The 19,901-nt window shown below is 52.5% G+C and overlaps 1 protein-coding gene across 8 annotated transcripts in view; it reads right to left on the reverse strand.

Annotated features, from left to right (window-relative positions):
* The window catches only part of LRP8 (LDL receptor related protein 8), a 79,318-nt gene that overhangs the window by 10,434 nt on the left and 48,983 nt on the right, over positions 1 to 19,901 (reverse strand). For 4 of the 8 annotated variants that reach the window (XM_055306040.1, XM_055306039.1, XM_055306037.1 and 1 more), the window contains 10 exons: positions 15,961 to 16,080; positions 15,749 to 15,874; positions 13,485 to 13,659; positions 11,700 to 11,927; positions 8,331 to 8,449; positions 7,939 to 8,078; positions 6,393 to 6,534; positions 5,045 to 5,197; positions 3,978 to 4,202; positions 1,979 to 2,047 (listed from right to left, as the gene is read on the reverse strand). In XM_055306040.1, coding sequence (XP_055162015.1) covers positions 1,979 to 2,047; positions 3,978 to 4,202; positions 5,045 to 5,197; positions 6,393 to 6,534; positions 7,939 to 8,078; positions 8,331 to 8,449; positions 11,700 to 11,927; positions 13,485 to 13,659; positions 15,749 to 15,874; positions 15,961 to 16,080 — 1,497 coding nt within the window. Of the gene's footprint in view, positions 1 to 1,978; positions 2,048 to 3,977; positions 4,203 to 5,044; positions 5,198 to 6,392; positions 6,535 to 7,938; positions 8,079 to 8,330; positions 8,450 to 11,699; positions 11,928 to 13,484; positions 13,660 to 15,748; positions 15,875 to 15,960; positions 16,081 to 17,335; positions 17,375 to 19,337; positions 19,461 to 19,901 lie in introns of all 8 variants that reach the window. The other 4 variants (XM_055306038.1, XM_055306036.1, XM_055306033.1 and 1 more) reach the window with 2 other exon arrangements.

The raw sequence follows: 19,901 nt of genomic DNA on the forward strand, positions 1-19,901 counted from the left end.
GAAGAGAATATCTGTAATGTATATTACAAAGGTTTAATGTTTGTTATGCACAAGTATTTCTACAAATAAGAATAAGATCAAAAGCCAATAGAAAAACAAGACAAGACAGTGAATAAGCAATTCATTAAGAATGAAATATAAATGGCCATTAAGCTTGTGAAAAGATACTCTACCTCGTAAGGAAATGCCAGGAAAAGAATACTATTCTTTCACCCCTCCGATGAGCAGAAATTAAAAATATTAATTATATCAGAGTGGGTTATATCAGGGAAACTGCACATACCAGCCATTCTGTAGAGGACAGGATGGCAGCAAAGAGCTTGACTTATCTTTCACTAAACAATGTTCAAAGTATTTCCCACTCTCTCTACTCAAAATCAGCCCAGAATGGTCTAGCCATCATCTTGACTGTCAAAGCCTTTCACGGCCAATTCAAAGGGCACCTTCTGTACAAGTACCATTCCCTCTCTTCTGCAGGGCATCACGCTTCTATTGCAGCACATGGTAATACGCATTAACACCTCTCTCGGGTCACTTACTATGACCAAGTCTGATTAAAGTCTGAAAGCTCTTGGGATCCCTGGGTGGCGCAGCGGTTTGGCGCCTGCCTTTGACCCAGGGCGCGATCCTGGAGACCCGGGATCGAATCCCACGTCGGGCTCCCAGTGCATGGAGCCTGCTTCTCCCTCTGCCTCTCTCTCTCTCTCTCTCTGTGTGACTATCATAAATAAATAAAAATTTATAAAAAAAAAAAAAAGACTGAAAGCTCTTAAAGTCTTTCATCTTTTTCTTCCCTGGATCCCTGGCATTTGGCACAGTTTGCACAGCACAAAACTTCTGAAAACATTCCTTCACTTGCTTACCACCATACTGGTGATTTCTGGGATAAATGGGCAAAGTCCTCATCCTTGAGAGGCTCATGGGCAAGGAAGGGAGATTAACCTGTGAATGGGCGCCATTCGAAGACCCCACCAAGAAATGAGATGAGACTGGTGCAAGAGATGGGACATTCAGAGTACTATGTAGACAGTGGGGTGGGAGAGAGTAAATCAGCCTCCAGGGTTTTCTGCGGGGTTTAAGCAAATTTTATATTTTGGCCATAGTGAACTTCTCGTTACACACACACACATACACACACACACACACACACACACACACACACACACACACCGTGGTATTTCCCATTCCTGGCCTTTGCTTCCTGCTGTTTTCACTGCTTGGGTTGCTCTGGATTCTTCTTCACTTGGCTGCCTCAGTGTGAGTAATTTCCTATCATTTCTACTAGTAAACCTTCCCTGCCCTCTTCCCCTCTCTTCTGATGCCAAGTTATGTACTTCCTCAGCACTTCCTCTGGACCACATATGGCTTGACTTTAGATTTCCCATGTCGTGATCAGATTGTCTGTTACACGTATCTCTCCGACAAGACTCAATGTTCGGAGGACAGGAACCGTGTCTCATTCATTTTTAATCACCTTCTCTCCATTTATCACAGAATCTGGTACATCACAGCGCCTTGATAAATGTTTGTTGAAAACCAAACAGAACGAAAGCAAGGCAGCAGGATTTGCTAAAGGGATGGCAAGCAGCTCTCCTAATTAACTCTACAAATAGAATATTTGTCCTACCAGACACTGCCAGGAGCTGGGGAGAGTAGCGAGCAAGAGAGGCACCAGGCCTGTGCCCGTGGAGCCTATAATTTGCCATCAGGTGGGTGGCATCCAGAGTGTGAAGGCCAGGGAATAGGGATGCCCTGGGACGGCTGCCTGGGGCCAGGTCCCAAAGGGCCTTACATGCCAAGCTAAGAAACCAAAATGCAGTACTGGGGAGTGGGCAGGAAGGCTGCCAGGGCAAAAAAATCTCTGAGCTAGTTTCCTCGATGGGACAGGTCAGGGTGCTCATTGTCCTGTCCTAGTGCTTCTCCCCAGGGCTTGAGTGCACTTTCTCTCTTCTCCCCAGTGACTTGGGGCCACACTCACCCATGGGCACAATGATCCCAATGACAGCAGCAGTAACTGTTGAGCCCATCTTGCCACCTTCGTTCCCATCTGCAAAACACAAATGTGCAGAATGATGCTCCATCACTGTGAGCCCAAGTCCTTGCTGGCCTCAAGCTGAAAAAACTCCCCAACTGCTTCTTGTCCCCATTCCAGAGAGATGATCCTGGCTCATGCCTAACAATTCAGTCTTCCCAGATCCTATCAAAACTGCCCTGAGGTGAGCAGGACAGATGTCATCTTCATTTCACACATAGGGAAGCAGAGTCTTCCTGGGTTCTGGGGACTCACAGAGAAGCAGCAGAGCTAAGACCCAAAGCCGGGATTTGTGCCCCATGTCCCTCACCCTTCTCATGGGACCACAGTGCTAGAAAGCTGCGGGGTGTGCTTGGCCAAGTGAACACTGTGGTCTCCATGCTGCTGACGGATCGAGGCAAATGTCTTTTCCAGCCAGGAGCTAGTGCCTGTCTCTATTGTTTGGATAGTCCATCTGTCCATCTGGATTCTCAGCTTATTTTCAACAAATAATTAAAATGGGATGCAATATAATGTAGTGGAATCAACAGCACAGGCTCCTGGGGTCAGACACCCTAGGTTCAAATCCCTACTCTCCACCTCACTACTTGCATGGGCAAGTTACCCACCTCCTGGGGACACTGCAAAAGTCAAGTGAGACAATTCACATAGAATGCTTACTTAGCCCAGTGCCTGGCACAGCCTTGCCTGGCTCAAAGGGGGTTGTTTCAAGGCCTAAGTAAAGTATACAAAAGCACATTCTACACTGGAAAGCGCTCAGTAAATGTACCATATTTTCAAAGTGTGTTGCACCATCCTTCCCAGTCTTACAACCATCTTTACGATAACATCTGTATAGCACTTTTTAGTTTAAAAAGCTGTTTTCCTGGATGTTCACGACAGCCCCCTGAGGCATGAAGAGGAACTGCCAGTGACATTCACTCCAGGAGGACAGGTGATTGCTGTGGAAATGGCCCGGATGCCGTCCTCACAGCATACCTGTTTCTCTGCATTACTCTCGGGCAACCTAAGTGGTAGGGGGAGCAAAGGGGGACACTGTGGCAGGGCCGCACCCCATTGCTCACGAGCACGCACTGGACAGCGAGAGTCAGGCCCAGAGCAGCAGGGAACCAGCGGGGAGACTCCATGCTTGGAGGCTCTGCCCCAGATGAGAGGACCCAGAGCTCATCCACGTGCCACCTGCCTCTCCAGACTTCGAGGCAAGTGCTCAGCTCTGGAAAGCCAGCTTCTGCAGGCAAGATAGGCCCGATGAGAAAAGTGCTGCCAAGCTGCTTGGTTTCTGGGCCACATGTGGGAAAAAATTTAAAAGGTGGTTTATCTTCTTAGGGGAAGTCCCCTTGGCAGGTGACTCAATTAAAAAGGTGTCTGCTGGCTAATGAGACAGAACATTCCTAGCAGTGACAATTACTGCTCCCGATGATTTAATAAGTGCTGAGCTTAATTATTTTCATGCCAGGGTTTGGAAAGAGGGCCTAGCAGACCACAGTGATGGATATTACTATCTGGGAACCTGCAGAGGGGGCTAAGAACCGACACCAGAGCTTCTGAGGTCCGCAGATTAGAGGGACACCCTGAGACACACCCATCAGCACTGCGTGAACCCCGGCACAGGCCCAGCAGCTGTGTATGTGAGCACTTCTGTTTACACTGCCTCCTCAGTCTATCCAGGCAATCTTGTGAAGCAGGTGGGGGAAGGGTAATTACCATTCCCTCTTGTAGGTGAAGAAACTGAGGCTCAGAGATGGGAAGTAGCTTCCCACAAGACCCTCTACAGGTTAGGGGCACCCGAGACTCCTGAATTATAGGAGGGCACCTCTACCTGCTTCCTCAGGGATTCTGCTCTGGTATGATCTCTTCTTCCACAAATCTACCCACCCCAGCCCCATCCTGGCTTCCCAAAGGCCCCCTCCCATGCCTTGGAAGAATGTGGAACTCAGTTCCTTACAGTGCTGGGAGTGGTTGCTGGTCCCAGGGCTTGGGGTAGATGGCTTGATGCTGGGAGTCCTGGGGACACTAACTGAGCTCGGGACCACAGCTGCCAGGCTTGGCGTCTCTGTGCTGTGGTTCTGGTAGGTGAGGCTGTGGATGGTGGTCCCAGGGGCTCTTGTGGTGTCGGCTAGTGTCCTCGCTGTGGTAGGAGCTAACGTCGTGGTTGAGGTAGATTGAGGTGCTGGAGAGGAAATGCCACAGAGGTCACTCGGACAGAGTATTCTATCGCTTTATGCCTAACTTATTGCCTCTACGAATTATAAACTCCTCCTCATGGCTCAGCTCAAATGCCACTTTTGGGAAGGCTTCCCTGAACCTCCTGAATGGGCTCTGACTTTTCCTTTAGCTGAATCCCAAGCACTTTGTGTTTATACTGCACAGTGACTTGATTAAGACAAGTCATTAAAACAAGGCTATAGAATCAGGCGTGGGCAAGACCACCGTAAAGACCGGGAGAAGGGGAAATCAGATAAATCTAGAAGGATTTTACATGCATATTGTTACACAGTGCTAGATTTAAATTCTCACTCCACTTTAAGCGACTGAACCTGGAAATCACAACAATCTCAAACAAAAGGTCTTGACTTTTGATCAAGACGAGACAATGAATATAAACTTATAAGGTTGAAGTATGAACTATTAGTCCCAATCATATCACAAAAAGGCTTCTGTGTACTGTGTTAAAGTGCTACTTGAGGAATAGGTAAGCTCGAGGTCACCTGCACAGAAACAATAACCAAAGCCATAGGGATCAAGGGTTCTTAATTTTAGGTCTTCAAGGGCTCCAGAAACCCCCTGAAACTGAATTTAAAATGTTGTATGTATACATGTGTTTCTCTTGGAAGTGAGAAGAGAAAGCCTGGGAAGGGCTGGGAAGGGCTGGGGGACACCAGCATTCCAGGAAGGTAAAGAAGGCGATAAGCATCCAGAACAGACAGACAAAAACCGGGAGCCTATGTCGCCCCAGAAGCAAGAGAGTAGATTTTAGCAGGAAGGGGCCAGACCCTTGGTAGGTCTGCATACCTCGGTAGCACCTCTTCATGTCTGGGCCAAGCCACATCGTGTCAGGACAGGCACACGTGTACTTGGGAGACAGGCTGGAGATCTGAGGAGCAGGAAGGCACAGGTACTCACAGCCTCCATTGGGCTGGGCACTTAGCTCACAGGCATCTGCAGCTAATGGCAGAGAGAGAGAGAGAGAGTTGGAGCAAAGATGAGACACCAAGTTGTCCTTCTCCCAAGGAGGGAGGCTCTTCTCACTCTGCTGGCTCAGACGGCTTCCTCCACCACTGTTACTGGTACCTGATGTTTTACCTCCCCCCACCACTTTCTTTCTTGCTTTCTTTTTAAGATTTTATTTATTTATTCATGAAAGACACAGAAAGAGAGAGAGAGAGAGAGAGAGAGAGAGAGAAAGAGAGAGAGAGGCAGAGACACAGGCAGAGGGAGAAGCAGGCTCCATGCAGGGAGCCCAACACGGGACTCAATCTCTGGTCTCCAGGATCAGGCCCTGGGCCGAAGGCAGGCGCTAACCGCTGAGCCACCCAGGGATTCCCCCCACCCCCCACCACTTTCCTTCAATCTGACGGCAGCTCTGAGAGGCGGCTGTATGCCCCAGAATCTCAGACAAAACACCCCTAGGCTCAAAAACCACAGATTGATCAGTTATAACTCCATAAATTTTACAGATGGAATTTACCCTGAGGTCTGCTGGGCTCCAAAGTCTATGTTTCCCCCTATGCCACATGCCACATCTCTTTCTTATTTAAATTTCTATATCTAGAATCAGGCACCAAGCTCATCTCCTTGCTCCCCTGTGCTTTCCCACCGGCACCCTGGCAGCCACAGCTGAGTGACAGGTACACTCAGCACTAGATCCTGGCGGGAGAGGACGGGGCACCCCAGTAGCAGGATTCCCAGCTTCTGGTCCCAATCCACGAGCTGGACTGCTACAAGGCCCCGGGGTACATTCGCTGATACTGCTGCAAAATGAGCACACATAATAAATGAGAGGCGACGTGCTCCCTCGGGGCAGAAGGAGCTCTTGGGATCAGACAGACCTGAGCCTGGGTTTTAGCTCTGTCTGTTTACCTCCCTGAGCCAACTTTCCTTTACTTTCTCAAGGAGAAAAGTAATAACCGCTCTTTGTAGGCACAAAGAGGAGTCTATATGGCTTCTATCTCCAGCCTTATTTCACCAAGAGCTGAAGGAAATGAGATAAAACGTGTGACAGCAAAGCACTGTACCAACGAGAGGGGGCTGCAGCTAGATCCCTCGGGTGCTGGGACATCGCGTCACACCAACGTGTGCACAGCCTGACTAGTACAGGGAGAGGACGTGGGCAGGGGACCTGGGGCCACGGAAGGCTCACCTTTGGGCTGCTTCAGCTCATGGAAGATGACAATGTCATGTGGGTTATTGAGGTTCTCAGCTAAGACGGAGATTTCCAGGCCGTTGAGCCGATTTGCACTGAAAATAGCCTCATTCTCCAGGTCTGTCCAGAACACCTTGTCCTGTGGGGTACAGAGGCAGAGGATGGAAGGCCTAGAGCCTACACCCATGACCTCAATCTGAGGGCTCAGCCCCAAACCATAGTCAGAGGAACTACCTCAACATCTCCCCTGATCTCCCCTCATCCACAGATTCACAGGAAGGGGGGGCTCTCAGCCTCGAATCTGTGGCACAGACCCCAGTTTCCTTCTGTCACAGATGGTTATCTGTGGATTCTGTGCTTTGGCCTGAAGCCTGCTCATTAACCCTGAGCTAAGCCTGCTTCCCCGAGTCCAGCAGAAACCCAGGGTTGGATCTCGCCAGTTGTTACCATTACTAGGCCTGGGACCGAGACTGGAAGGGAGGTATGAACCACAGAGGACTATTCTCTGTTGGGCCCTCCTACAGCCTCTGGGTATACACATGTCTGCATCTAGTCCATACAGGCCCACAGGTACATCCGTGGGCAAACTCACAACTACAGGTTTAATCATGCAGCTTCGTGCATAGGTCTGGACACACACCCATGTGTTCATACACACACAGAAAAGCATACTTGTACCGAAATGACACTTAACCAAGTACTGGTATACATATTTACATATTCACAAGCACCAGCACATACAGAAATGCACACTTTATGTATACACATGCACACATACTTTACACGTACATGCCACATATATGCACAAGCACACACACGTGTCTGAACACACCTGTCTGTCGAAGCAGGGGCTGCACTTGGAGGTGGGGCTTTGCCCACAATTTCAGAGCAGTGCTGAGTGTGTCACTCCAAGCTAATATTGCCAATGCCCACCACAGACCACTGTCCCCTTGCTTTCCCTCCCCTTGGGGGCAGAGTGAGTACAGGGGAAGAGATAGATATGTTAGACCTTGGTTGGTTCTGGCTTCCTCCTTCCCCAAAGAGAAAGGTTGTTAGGGTCAGAACACAGGCACGGGAGGGTCTGGCCTCTCCTCCCTCTGAGGAGCTCCGTGAGGACCGAGCTGATGTCCGATTCGCTTCTACGACCTCACGCTCCAGCCAAGGTCAGTGGGAGTATGCTGAACTGAATAGCATCTCTCAGGCTACTTTCAACAGGAGATTCTAAGGAAATATATGTTCCTTCTTCCCTCCCTCCCTTTATTGGATTCCTCCTGTACAGGGGGTACAGTGCCAGGTGCTAAAGGTACAGAGAGGAACACACGCAGTCCAGCAACTTACCTGTGAGAAGTGCTCTGAAAGGGGTCTTGGGAAGGAAGCACAAGACAACAGGCTGCAAAGCCTCGGTTTGCAGACATACAAGGTCACCTGGCTTCCCTGTCCCTTTGTCTCCATTTGGACAAATCTCAGAGAGCCACCCTCTTTGAATGAGTCTTTCCTAGGCTTTGGCTTCCTGATTGAGCAGTGTCCCCCTCCTGGGGCTCACCTCAAACACAGCTATCCCAAAAGGGTGGCTCAGGAAGTCAGGGGAGGAAATTAGCATCTTCCTGTTGCCTCCGCTGAGGTCGATGCTGGAGAGCTGGTGAAGCTTGGAGTCTACCCAGTACAAGCGCTGGTTCAGCAAATCTTGGGGAGGAACACGGGAACAGGGCATCAGGTCTTGAGTTCAGGACCTCAACCAGGATCTCTGCTCCCCTGTGCCCACTTCCCTACCCACATACCCAGGCCAGGCCTCACATAGAGGGCAGCCTGGGCAACCATCCACAAATACAGGCACCGGCACTGTAAGGGGATCTAAAACAGGAGCCATGGAGCTCCAGATGATAGTCAAGACCAGGTCGCAGGACAGGCCCCCAACCTAGGGAAGGCAGGGCTCACCCAGGGTGATTCCATTGGGCCATTCAATGTTGTCTGATACCAGTGTTTGCCGGTCCACACCGTTGAGCCCAGACTTCTCGATCTTGGCTTGATACCCCCAGTCAGACCAATACATGAACCTAATAAAAGAAGAACTCAATTGGGCTTTTTGTCTGCACCCAGGGTGTGGGTGGTCTGGGTCACAGGGCTCAATGACCCATTGAATGTTGAAGATTATACTCAGTGGGGACTGGGAGGGCCTCTGAAATCCATCGGAACCATCAAATCTAAGAGTTAGCAGGTGCGTTAGCTTCCCCTCATCTGAGAGCCTGGGGAAGCCGGGACCCCAAGAGTCCCCCTAGCCTCAGCTGAACAGCCTCTGAGCCCCTCTCTCCCACTCTGGCAGCTTTAATCAGAGCCCTAGAGGCCAGAGCAGGAAAGGCCCCTGTCAACCCTCTTTTACTCTCCTGGTCTACAGAGGAGAAAGTGGCCAGCTTACCCAGGGTCATACAGCGAGAACTCAGCCCAGGGTTTCTCTCTCGTCTTCCTTAAATATTTATTGAGTACCTACTATGTGCCAGGCACTGAGCTAAAAGGTTTCACCTCATGTACTGAGAATGTAGCATCCCTGGTCCGTTAATCCCATTCCCTATAGAGCAGGCAAATGAACTCTCAGAAACCGAAATAAGTTGTCACTCTCTAGTGTTTAAACTTCATGGTGGCTTCTCTTATTGCCTTTAAAATAAAATTACAAATCCTGGGATCCCTGGGTGGCGCAGCGGTTTGGCGCCTGCCTTTGGCCCAGGGCACGATCCTGGAGACCCGGGATCGAATCCCACGTCGGGCTCCCGGTGCATGGAGCCTGCTTGTGTCTCTGCCTCTCTCTCTCTCTGTGTGACTGTCATAAATAAATAAAAATTAAAAAAAAAAAACAAACAAACAAATCCTTCCCATGGCTGACAAAGCTCTGCCTGCCCAGGCCTCTGGCGGCCCCTTTGGTTGTCTCTCCTGCCACCACTCTACCCTTCCAAACCCCACGCATGCCCCAAGGGGCTCCAGGGCACAAAGCCTTTGTCAGACAGAGCTTTGTCTTCACAGAGCCTCAGGTCACCACCCATCCCGGGGCAACCTCCCAGCGTGAACGTCTCTGCAGTACAGGATCCTACTCTGTAAGTAGGTGTGCCCTGTTACTGGCCCTTGCCTTCCTAGCACTCATACAATCAGTTATTTATATGTGCATTTGGAGAGTTTGGTGTATTTTACCGTCTATTTTCCCCACTAGTCTAAGCTCCACCGGGGGCAGGCTCATCTGTCTTGTTCCCCATTGTATACCTGGCAGGTAGCTCATGTGTGACACTGAAAGAGATGCTGATTTAATATTTATTGGACAATGTATGTTCTCATTCGAGCCTTACAACAGCCCCAGGACAGTGTTAATTATTAGCCCCATTTTATAGATGAGTAAATTGTGGTTCAAGGAGTTGACTTCCCTCAGATCTCACTGTTACTACGTAGTGAAGCAGCCAGCCTTCAAATTTAAATACATAAGCCGAGGGGGACGCCTGGGTGGCTCAGCGGTTGGGCACCTGCCTTCGGCCCAGGGCAAGATCCTGGGATCCAGGATTAAGTCCTGCATCAGGCTCCATGTGGGGAGCCTGCTTCTCCTTCTGCCTGTGTCTCTGCCTCTCTGTCTCTCTCATGAATAAATAAATCTTTAAAATAAGAAAAAAAAAAAAACCAAAGTCAAGCCGAATGGTGGGCTTAACTCTCCCCAAAACTGCCTCTGCTGAAACCTAGTGTCAAGGCAAGGCTGACTTGGAGCTGGGGAGCTGAGTAGTTGCGCTGGCTACCCTCTGTTAGCCACTTTGGAGCCACTCTCGACCCATTCTGCTCTGCACACCAAAACACTGACCCACATGCGAGCCACATCAACGGGCTTGGCTCCCTGGCCTTCTGGCTTCCAGCTGCATTCAGCAAAATGTTTGAGCAGGAGGGAGAGGCTGAGGTCAGGATGTTTGTTCCAGGCTCCTCTCTACAAAGCTGCCTCTGGCTGGCTGCTACTCCGAAGGTGACCACCTTTCCTTCCTGACCCGGGTACGCCTACACTGTTAGGGACAGAGCATTAGACCTCACCCACTCCTCTGTAAATAGTCCCTTCGTCAGACCCTCCTCAAATGATCTTTTTTTTTTTTAAAGATTTTATTTATTTATTCATAGAGACAGAGAGAGAGAGGCAGAGGGAGAAGGAGGCATCATACAGAGATGCCCAACGTGGGACTCGATCCAGGGTCCCCAGGATCACACCCTGGGCTGCAGGTGGCGCTAAACCGCTGCGCCACGGGGGCTGCCCTCCTCAAATGATCTTAACTTGGGTGTGCGGTGGGTTTCCCACTGGGACTAGGACTTCAGATGGGCTGGGTATAACCATGTGTGGGGGGACACAGGGAGCAGGGCGGAAGTGGGGGTTAAGTGAGCCGACTCAGCACCATTGGGGGCCTGGCCCTGGGCTGGGTGCACCTAGGTATGATCATTAAAGCACAGCTGTCACAGTCACCACCCAAGGCCTCACACATTCAAGGGCCACCCTGCCCCCCAGCAGCCCTCCCTGGAAGAAGAGGGGTTTCCTATCCCTATTTCACAACTAAAGAAACAATAATAGGAAGAAGCTGGTGATCCTGACACACTTAATATGACTTCCTGGGACATCCCTGCTGAGGAAGGGAGGGAGGAGGCCTGCTCTGTTCAGAGTCCCTACCCCCAAAATGGAGGTGTGGCCAGAGCAGGGCAGCCTGGATGGTGAGAGGCCCAGAGACTGAGGGCACAGGGGTGGGGAGCCTGCAGCACAGCAGACCTAGTGATCTTGGTCCTCAGGTCTTACTGGTGTCCTGCAGGGCAGGGGGTAACATGCTTGATGTGACTCCAGAGGCCAACGGAGACAGTCAAAGTTAGGCAGATTTGGGAATATGAGGGAAAAAAATAATCCTAAACATTCTCTACGGGCAGAACTGCATTGAAACGAAACGGCCCCTATAGGAAGTAATGAGCTCCGTGTCTCTGGGAGTGTGGGAACAGCCACCAGATGCCCACCTGCAGCAGACGGTGGCCCAAGGAAAGGTTTCCTGCCCCAGGTGCTTCTACTAGGAATCTCTAGAGCCCGACTCTGCTCTGAGATGCACTGATCCTATGACATGATGAATGAGCAGCAGAGTCCAGGAGAACCCTGGTGACTATACCCAAAGAAGGGTTAACAATCTGGGGGGGGCCCACACGGTCTGTCTTGGGCTGCCTCAGTGGCCCGGGGCCTTCCGAAGTCCTCAGATAGCTCTGATGACAGACACCTGGGGCCTGAGTGCCTACAGTGAGAATGTGAAGTTTGGGTCAGACACTCACCCTCTCAGGGGGTCGACCGCGATGGCCCGGGGCTCACTGAGGTCATGGCTGAAGAGAGTGCATCGGCGGGCGCCATCCATCGTGGCCACGGAGATGGTCTTATTGCCGGAGTCCGTCCAGTAGATGTGCTTATGGACCCAGTCCACCGCCAGGCCCTCTGGAGAGTGCAGCTGCTCATCCACGAGGACCTCCTGCTCTGCTGGGTCGCTGGCCTTGTCCATGTAGGCGCTAAGAGCAACCAGAGCTGGCCATGGGTCCATCTGGAACTGCCTGGGAACCCTTTCCCCCTCTCTCCTCTCTAGGATATGGCCGTGGATTTTGGAGGAACTTGACTAGTTTCTATCCCACACATTCCCTGGGCCACCCGGGGTTGGCCTGAATCAGCCACGGCCTCTAGCCTGGAGGAGCCCATTTTAGTGGGGACAGGAATTACTAGCCAGGTAATCACAGCACAATGTGGTTACAGAAAGCCTCAGATACTACAGCAGCCAAGAAGGGAAAACCCCAGTATCCTGGGAGACTGGAGAAGGCTCCGTAGTGAGTCCTGAAAGACTGGTCATGAGGAGCACAAGGGACAGAAAGCAGAAGGGACAGCACATGCAAGTGCCCAGAGATATATATTCTGGAATCCTGAGGTACTGGGCAGGAGCAAGTGCAGGCAGCGGCCGCACCCTGGCAGGCTCTGCAGGATGTGCTAAGCAGCCAGATTTTACTCTGGAGGGAGTAACCAGACAGGTAAGAGGACATGGTCGGACAGGCATGTGGGATCATGGGCACTGATCATGGGCTAGAGGGGAGGGGATGAAGACAGGGAGATGGGCCAGGGGCCATGACAGCATCCGGGTGAGAGATGAAGGGAGTCTGCCAGCAAGAATGGAAGAAGGGGTTGAGAACACAGCAGGCACTAGCTGCTTCTACGAGTGACTGTAAACCGAGTATGTCTGTGCGTTCAGGGTGTGCTATGCGTCTAGTTGTCAGTGAGTACCACCCTATAGATCTGCCTCCATCCCTCCATCCCTCCCTCCCTCCATCCATCCCTCCTCCATCCCTCCATCCATCCCATTGTTCTTTCAACAGTCTACCCTGTGCTTGGTCATTGGCAGTCCTGCCAGGTGGATCTCAGGACACAGAAAGGACGTAACATCAAAACAGGAGCCTGGACATGCAGGGAGGCAGGCTTGTGGCATTTGAGAAAAACCTACGAGAGGACCTCCCTCCTCGTGTGTGTGAGGGGCCTGTGGAGAGCCAAAGTCCACCGACTATGGCATCAGACAAAGTAAGGGCTGGATTGGAGGTAGTGCCATCCAGAAAGAGTTCCCTGACACCCCAGATTGGGTAAGAGGCCCCCCTCTGTCCTTTACCCTCAGGATCAGCATAATGAACATCATTATGTCAGGAGTGCAATCCTCCAGGCAGGACTACATCCAAGTCATCTTGGACTGAGTCATCCTGAGTCATCCACAGGATCCCATACACAGGTATGTGAGCTGCTCTAGAAGTCCTTTCTGGCCGGTGGAACATTTCCTGTCCTGCACTGCCCCACTGGGTCACCAGGGGCCAGTCAGAGCCCAAGCTCCTCTCCCAACAGGGCTCTCAGCCGAGGCCAGCCCAGGGGCAGGAGGAGGTCTAGCAGTTCCATCCACTGTGATCCCGCGTCCTTTCCCAAGTCCCTGTCTGTCCTGGGGGACCCTGGAGGCAAAGAGGGGACAGAGGCCACCCTTCCTCTTCTCCTCTCAGGCCCCTCCCCTGCCCAGGCCTGGCTGCAGGACACCTGCCCCTGCTCACCTATAGATCTTGCGGTAGGAGAGGTCACACCAGTAGATGCGATTGGTGGCAACTTCAACATCCAGCGCCACAACGTTCTTGAGCATGGGGATGAGGCGCGAGTAGTCTCGCTTCACCAGGTCTATCCTCCGCACTTCATGCCGGTTGGTGAAGATCAGGGAGGGGCTTTTGCCAGCTGCCATGCAGGATGGTTGAGAGAAAGGGTCAGTGCAAAAGGCAGGGCTCTACCCCTGGCTAGCTTGGGTGAGGATGCCTCGTTTCCCTATAATATAGGAGTGTCAATTCCTAACTCACAGCTTAAAGGAGCAGATGAAAAATGGGTATAAAAAGTAAGGTGCAAAGTACCACGCATAACAGAAGGATTTTTATTCTTTTTATTAGAAACAAACTCCCCCACATCCTTTATGACTCCGTTTCCTCTTTAGGCTTACACTGAAGGCCTTCTGTGGTGTGACCCCGAGCTCCTGGTCTGGCCTCGTCACTCACCCCTAACACACTTTGACTCCAGCCACCAGACCACCTATTATGACCCAGCCGCAGCAGAGCTTGGCTGCCTCGCGCCTCTACTCAAGGGGTCCCCTCGCCCTAGAATGCAATGCTCCCTAACGCCCCTGCTTAGGGTCCCACTGTGACAGTTCAAGAAGGAGAAGCATGAGCATTAAGTGTTTTAGAAAGGGCCTGAGGCTACAGTGTGAGGACAAACATCAGAACTAGGGTGATTTAAAAGAGGAGACTCAGTCTCAGACTCTTCTCCCTGAAGCCAGAGTCTCTAGTCTATGCGGAATGTGTCTGGGGACACGGCAAGGGATGAAGCTGCAGAGGCTGGCAGGGGCCAGATCGGGAAGGGTCCTGTGAGCTGGGTGTAGACTTTGCCCTTGACTCTGAAACAGCAGCAGGGACGGGACAGTGGAGACAATACACGGCTGCCCACGCACACACAAAACCCACTTTTAGGAAGATCACTAGTGACCCTGACATTCCTGGCTACTCAATACAAGGGTCACTATCCCAGAGGCTGATGAGGGACTAGACTTAACTCCGGCTGCCACTCCCACAGCCTGTTTTTAGATTATCGGGCCACTCTCAAGTACCAACACCTGTACCTGGTGCTGCCTGGGCCTTCTCCCTCTGTGTTGCACCTGGTCCCTGTCACTATGCATCTGTGCCAGGCTAATGAGTTCCCTGGGGGCCAGGAAGGACCAGCACAGAGCCCTGTGGGCCTGGGCCTGTGACCTGTGTGTGGTGATGAGGAGGATGTGGTACCAGCAGAGAGTCCAGAAAAACAGAGCTCTGGGTGCAGAAAGGGAAAGAAGGAAAGCCGACCTGCCAGGCTCTGTTTTTTTGTGTTTTTGTTTTTTTAAGATTTTATTATTTAGGGACTCCTGGGTGGCTTAGCAGTTAAACGTCTGCCTTCAACTCGGGGCGTGATCCTGGGGTCCCAGGATGGAGTCCCACATCAGGCTCCTTGCATGAAGCCTGCTTCTTCCTCTGCCTATATCTCTGCCTCTCTCTCTCTCTGTCTCTCATGAATAAAATAAAATATTTTAAAAAATAAATACAAATAAAAAACTTTAAAAAGACTTTATTATTTATTTGAGATAGAATGAGAGAGAGCATTAGAGTATGAGCTGGGGGGCAGAGGGAGAAGCAGACACCCCCCTGAGCAGGGAGCCCGACACAGGGCTCAATCCCAGGACCCTGGGATCATGACCTGAGTTGAAGGCAGACGCTTCACTGACTGAGCCACCAGGGTACCCTGTATTTTATTTATCAAATTTCTTGTCTGTCCTCCAGCAGGATGTGAGTTGCACAAGGGCACACGGGGACCTGTGTCTGCTTTGCTTACTGCTAAATCCCCAGCGCCTATGACAGTGTCAGGTGTTCAGCATAAAGAATGGAATAGAGTGTATTCAGGTGGCTGAACTGGTCAATGTGCAGGTCTGCGCATGTCATGCTCTCTATGGGGATGACCTGTTCCGTGTGCTGTCTGCATGGTCCAGTTTTTGTCCGTACAATGTGTGCGGTGCAGGTGCACCCTCTATGCTATCCTGAGTGGCTCTATGCAGGGTCCATGCAGGTGTCAGTGTGTGATGTGTTGTGTGTGTGACGTACACTTACAGTCCAAGCATGTGTGCAACCTGCCTTGTATGTGTATGCATGTGCATGCACAGGTGTGCCCACCTGCTCCTCACAGACGTGGCAACATGTTGCTTTCTGAACCCCTTCGGAGCTGCCCCATTCCCCCCACCTCGGGGCGCCCATACCGACAGCCTTGCAGTTCTTGGTCAGCGTATCCATCTCATAGCCAGGGTGGCACTCGCACTTAAAGTAGCCCTTGTAGTTGACACAGATCTGGCTGCAGGCATCGGGGTCCTCACACTCGTCAATGTCTGTGAGGAGGAGCACAGGTCAGAACTGGCAGGGGGCTCGGCCTCTGCTTGGGGGTAGGCAGGGGCAGGAGAGGGGAGGGTCTCACCGCCACAGGTCTTCTGGTCCAAGAGCTGGTAGCCTGCTGGGCACGTGCACTCAAAGCCGATCTTGAGGTCCGTACATATGTGGGAGCAGCCCCCATTGTTGTGCAGACACTCATTCAGTCCTGGGGAGGGACACAGGCTCCTGAGGGTCCCAGAGCCCAGGCTAGGGTGGGGGCAGGACAGGGGCAGGGCTGGGAGCTGAGGTAGAGACTCGGGATGACAGGACCCCCGCAGGGCCCGGATGCTCTCCATCCACACTAAGCCGCAGCCTCATTAACCAGGTGACTGGTCAAGAGGAGGCTTAGAGAGGGGCAGGTCCTTGCTCAAGGCCAGACACAGAGGCAGGGACAGAGTGGGACTCAGGCCCTATGTCTCCCAGGCCAGGACTCTGTCTCCTGGGAGGCTCAAGGCAGTGAGGGCCACCTGAGGCCTTTCCTTCACAAGCACTCGCCTCACAGCTCCTCCTTCCTTGTGACCTCATGGTGCGTGGACCACACCTAACCCTCAGGATGCTTCAAGAACCCCTTCTGAAATGCCCTTACTTAAACATCTCCAGCCTCAAGGAGCCCCCTTCCCCCTAAGGCAGCTGGCCCCGTCTGGAATAGCTCATTATGAAGCTCTTCCTCATTGGACTGGCCTTTCTGAAGCTTCTGCTCCCACTCCAGCTCTGCCAGGTAGGGTTGGCCAGAGCCTGAGGGCTCCCTCAGAAGCTCCTTAAAGGGCTGATTTCTGGTGCCCTGCCATTCAAGTGTCTTCCTCTGGACACATCCCATCTGTCCACATCCCTCCCTGGACAGGGCCCAGAACTTGTCTGCCGCCAGCCAGTCTGAACAACCAAGGCTGTCCCCACTGAGCTTGTGGTTATGTAGGACCCCAGGCTTTATCTACACAGAGCTGCTGCTTGACCACTTCTCTCCTACCATGAAATATGATGTACTGTTATTTCCACCTTCTCCCCTCTCAGCACCTGTCCCTCTTCCTATACTTAGTCACAGGCCTGGTCCCGGGAATACCAACTGTCCCAAGGGCTGAAGGGATGCCAGGAGCTCATCTGCTCTCCCCATCCTCCACTCCCTCGTCCCCTCTGGCAGAGTCCTAAGGGAGATCAGAGAGGCCAGGACCGAGGCTCACCATGTTCTCACAGCATCTTCTGAACTTTGGAATCACAGGTTAACTCTGCAAGCCAAGAGAAGGTGCCATGCCACCCTTCTACCCACCAGGTTCATGCAATCACCACTCCAGCCAAGCCAAGCAGAGCTGAGAGGAGCCAGCCATGGCCATGCACACAGCTGGTCTGAGCTGCCCACCCAAGGCCATGCACAGCTGTGGGTGCCCCACCTTCAGCCTGAGCCATGCTTAGGGATTATTCCCCATTACCCCTGGGCCTCCTCCTGTTTGCCTGGGATGTTGGTGGAACTGAAAGAACAAGATCACAGCAATCCCATGACTGGAAGGTTTGGGGTGACTGAGATGGGCCCAGCCCTGGGAAGGCCCAGCCCCTTGGGGGGCACTGAGCCAGGACAATTTTGAGGTGGTCTCTGCGGGGCACCACCACAACACCAGGAATCTTCCATCACTCCACGCCTTCCCTGACCTGTATTATTCCCTCAGGGCTGTCCATCCATCTGCTCACTGCTCAGTCACTATCTCATTCATGCACCCACTCACTGCCCCCCTCCCCCCACAGGCAGCAGCAATTCAACAGCTGTATGTACCAAGCACTTGACAGACTAGCATGTGTAGGATGGCTCTGAAAAGGGAAAAGGGTTCAGATTTCTCTGAAAGAAGAAAAGCACAGAGTCCTCTAGGGCTGAGGTGCATTGGAGCAAAAGAATGAGCAGTGGGTCTGGACCTTGTTGACCTTGCTCTGGAAGGCCATGGCCGCCAAGGCAGAGAGGCTGAAGGGGATTCCCTGGGCCTTCCCGGTTCTATCTAGCCTGGAAGCGATTCCATTGGATGCCTGCAGGGGACGGAGGGGTGGTGGTCCAGAGGCACCAGGGAAGGAAGGGGAAGGGTCACTTTCCCCAGCACATGCACATACTTGCATGCTCACACACGCCAGTTTACGTGCAGAGGCACCAACAGGCCCATGGGCTCCATAGACACATTCATACAGACACGGGGACACACAGAGACACGAGATGTGGTTCCCTTGCCTTACTAAGAAGAGCCATAGACACAGAGACTGGCCTCTCACCAGCACAGAGACACAAATACATGCATACCTACTTCTCTCAGGTGTGTCATGCAAAAGACCAGAAAGAAGAGATTTAGTAGGTTGGCAGTCCCTGGCTAACTCCAAATCAGGGTGGAGTGGGCGGCCAGACTCAGGTGCTCCCACTTCCTTATCCTCTTTTGTCTAGGCTCCTTCTTCTGGGGCTTTTCTTGGCAGGGCCTCTGCAGGAGCAGTAGGGCCCAAGAGGAGCGTCTATCCTGCAAATTCAGGTGGAGGGTGGGTGACCTTCACCCAACTACTCTTCCTTCCAAAATCAATTTTTAAATCTCCCCCAGGGGTGGCAACATGCTGCTCCTGGGGAGTTCTAGACAATGAGGATCCCTGGAGTGCCCAGGAGGGGAGGTGCTGAGTGAAAACGGGTCTGCCAGGAAGGTAGGGCTTGATCTAGGCTCTTTGTTCCCAGGAATTCTCTGTCCAAACCCCTGAGCTCAGAAATGAACCTTCCTGGAGCCCACACTGGGTTTCCGGCATGTTCTATCAGATGCCCACTTCACCTACAGCCCAGACTCTCCTGTTCTTTTTAGCCTGGAACCCACCCTGACAGCTCTAGCCATTAGGACAGCTCCCTCATTCCACCCCTTACTCATGCCCAGCCTTTAAGTCTTGTCTCCCAGAAAGTCCAAGCTCCTTGGGGCTCAAGATAGTGCCACCCCCTGCTGCTGGGTCTGCCTTACTCTCACTCAGGCCTGGCCTGAGGTGGGCGGCCTTGGATGCACCGCAGTTGGCTACCTCCTGCTGTCCCATCTCTCCCCCTTTGCCAGGATTCCTACAGGGCCTGGATGGCCTCAGAGGCAGGGCACTGGCTAGGTCAGCAGGGTAGAATCACTGAGGAAGAAAGTTTCAGAGTGAGCACACTCAGAGGTCTGAATGAGGAAGGAGGGAGGAGAGGCCAAGTCTGTGAGAGGAAGCATAATTGGGCACCTGGGTTGGAAAGGAGAGGCGGTTCGATTTGGAGAGATACAGAAAGAGGCCCCAAAGGCAGAGAGTCCCACCTGAGGCCACAGGACAGCGCAGGAGTCCAGAGAGAGGGTCAGAGCAGACTGTGTGCAGAGGGGCAAGGCATGGGCCTGGGCCCGGATGCCAGGAGGGGGTGCGGTGGGTGGGGGGGTTAGTCCAGCAGCCAGAAGTGGACAGGTACTGTACCACACTCTTTCAGAGGCTCATCCGACCAGTCCCGGCAGTCTCTTTGAGCATCACACACTTTCCCGCCGTCCACGCACTCGCCACTCTTACACTGAAATCTGCGGGGACCCTCACATGTTGACTCTGTCGGGCCGGATAAGAGAGTGGACAGGACCTATGAGACCTTGGGCAGGAGGGCTGGTCTAGGTCCATGGGAGGCGAGCAGAGTTCCAGCCCCAGCCCCAGTCCTACTGGTCTCTAGAGGGCCCAGGACAGACGGTTGAACACAGGGCTGGTGGGAGCTCAGCTCTCAGAAGTGCAGGACCCCAGGGATAATCAGGATGCCCAAGCATCATCTAGCTGGGTAAGGCCGGGGCGGGGTGGGGGTGTGTGCCTATCTGGCAGTGCTGGGCCCGGAGACAGAAAAGCAGGAGCCCTACAGAGATCCTGGGGGCTGCACTGACCATCTGAGGTGGACCTGTGCCCTGGAGGCCCTGCACAGGGGAGGTCACCTCACTGCTCAACCCTTCATCCATTACCCCAGATGACCCCTGATCAGGACCCTAGCTCCTGCAGGCGGGGAGG

Source organism: Nyctereutes procyonoides, unplaced genomic scaffold (assembly GCF_905146905.1).
Source record: "Nyctereutes procyonoides isolate TBG_1078 unplaced genomic scaffold, NYPRO_anot_genome, whole genome shotgun sequence".
In the NCBI taxonomy this organism is placed as follows: domain Eukaryota; kingdom Metazoa; phylum Chordata; class Mammalia; order Carnivora; family Canidae; genus Nyctereutes; species Nyctereutes procyonoides.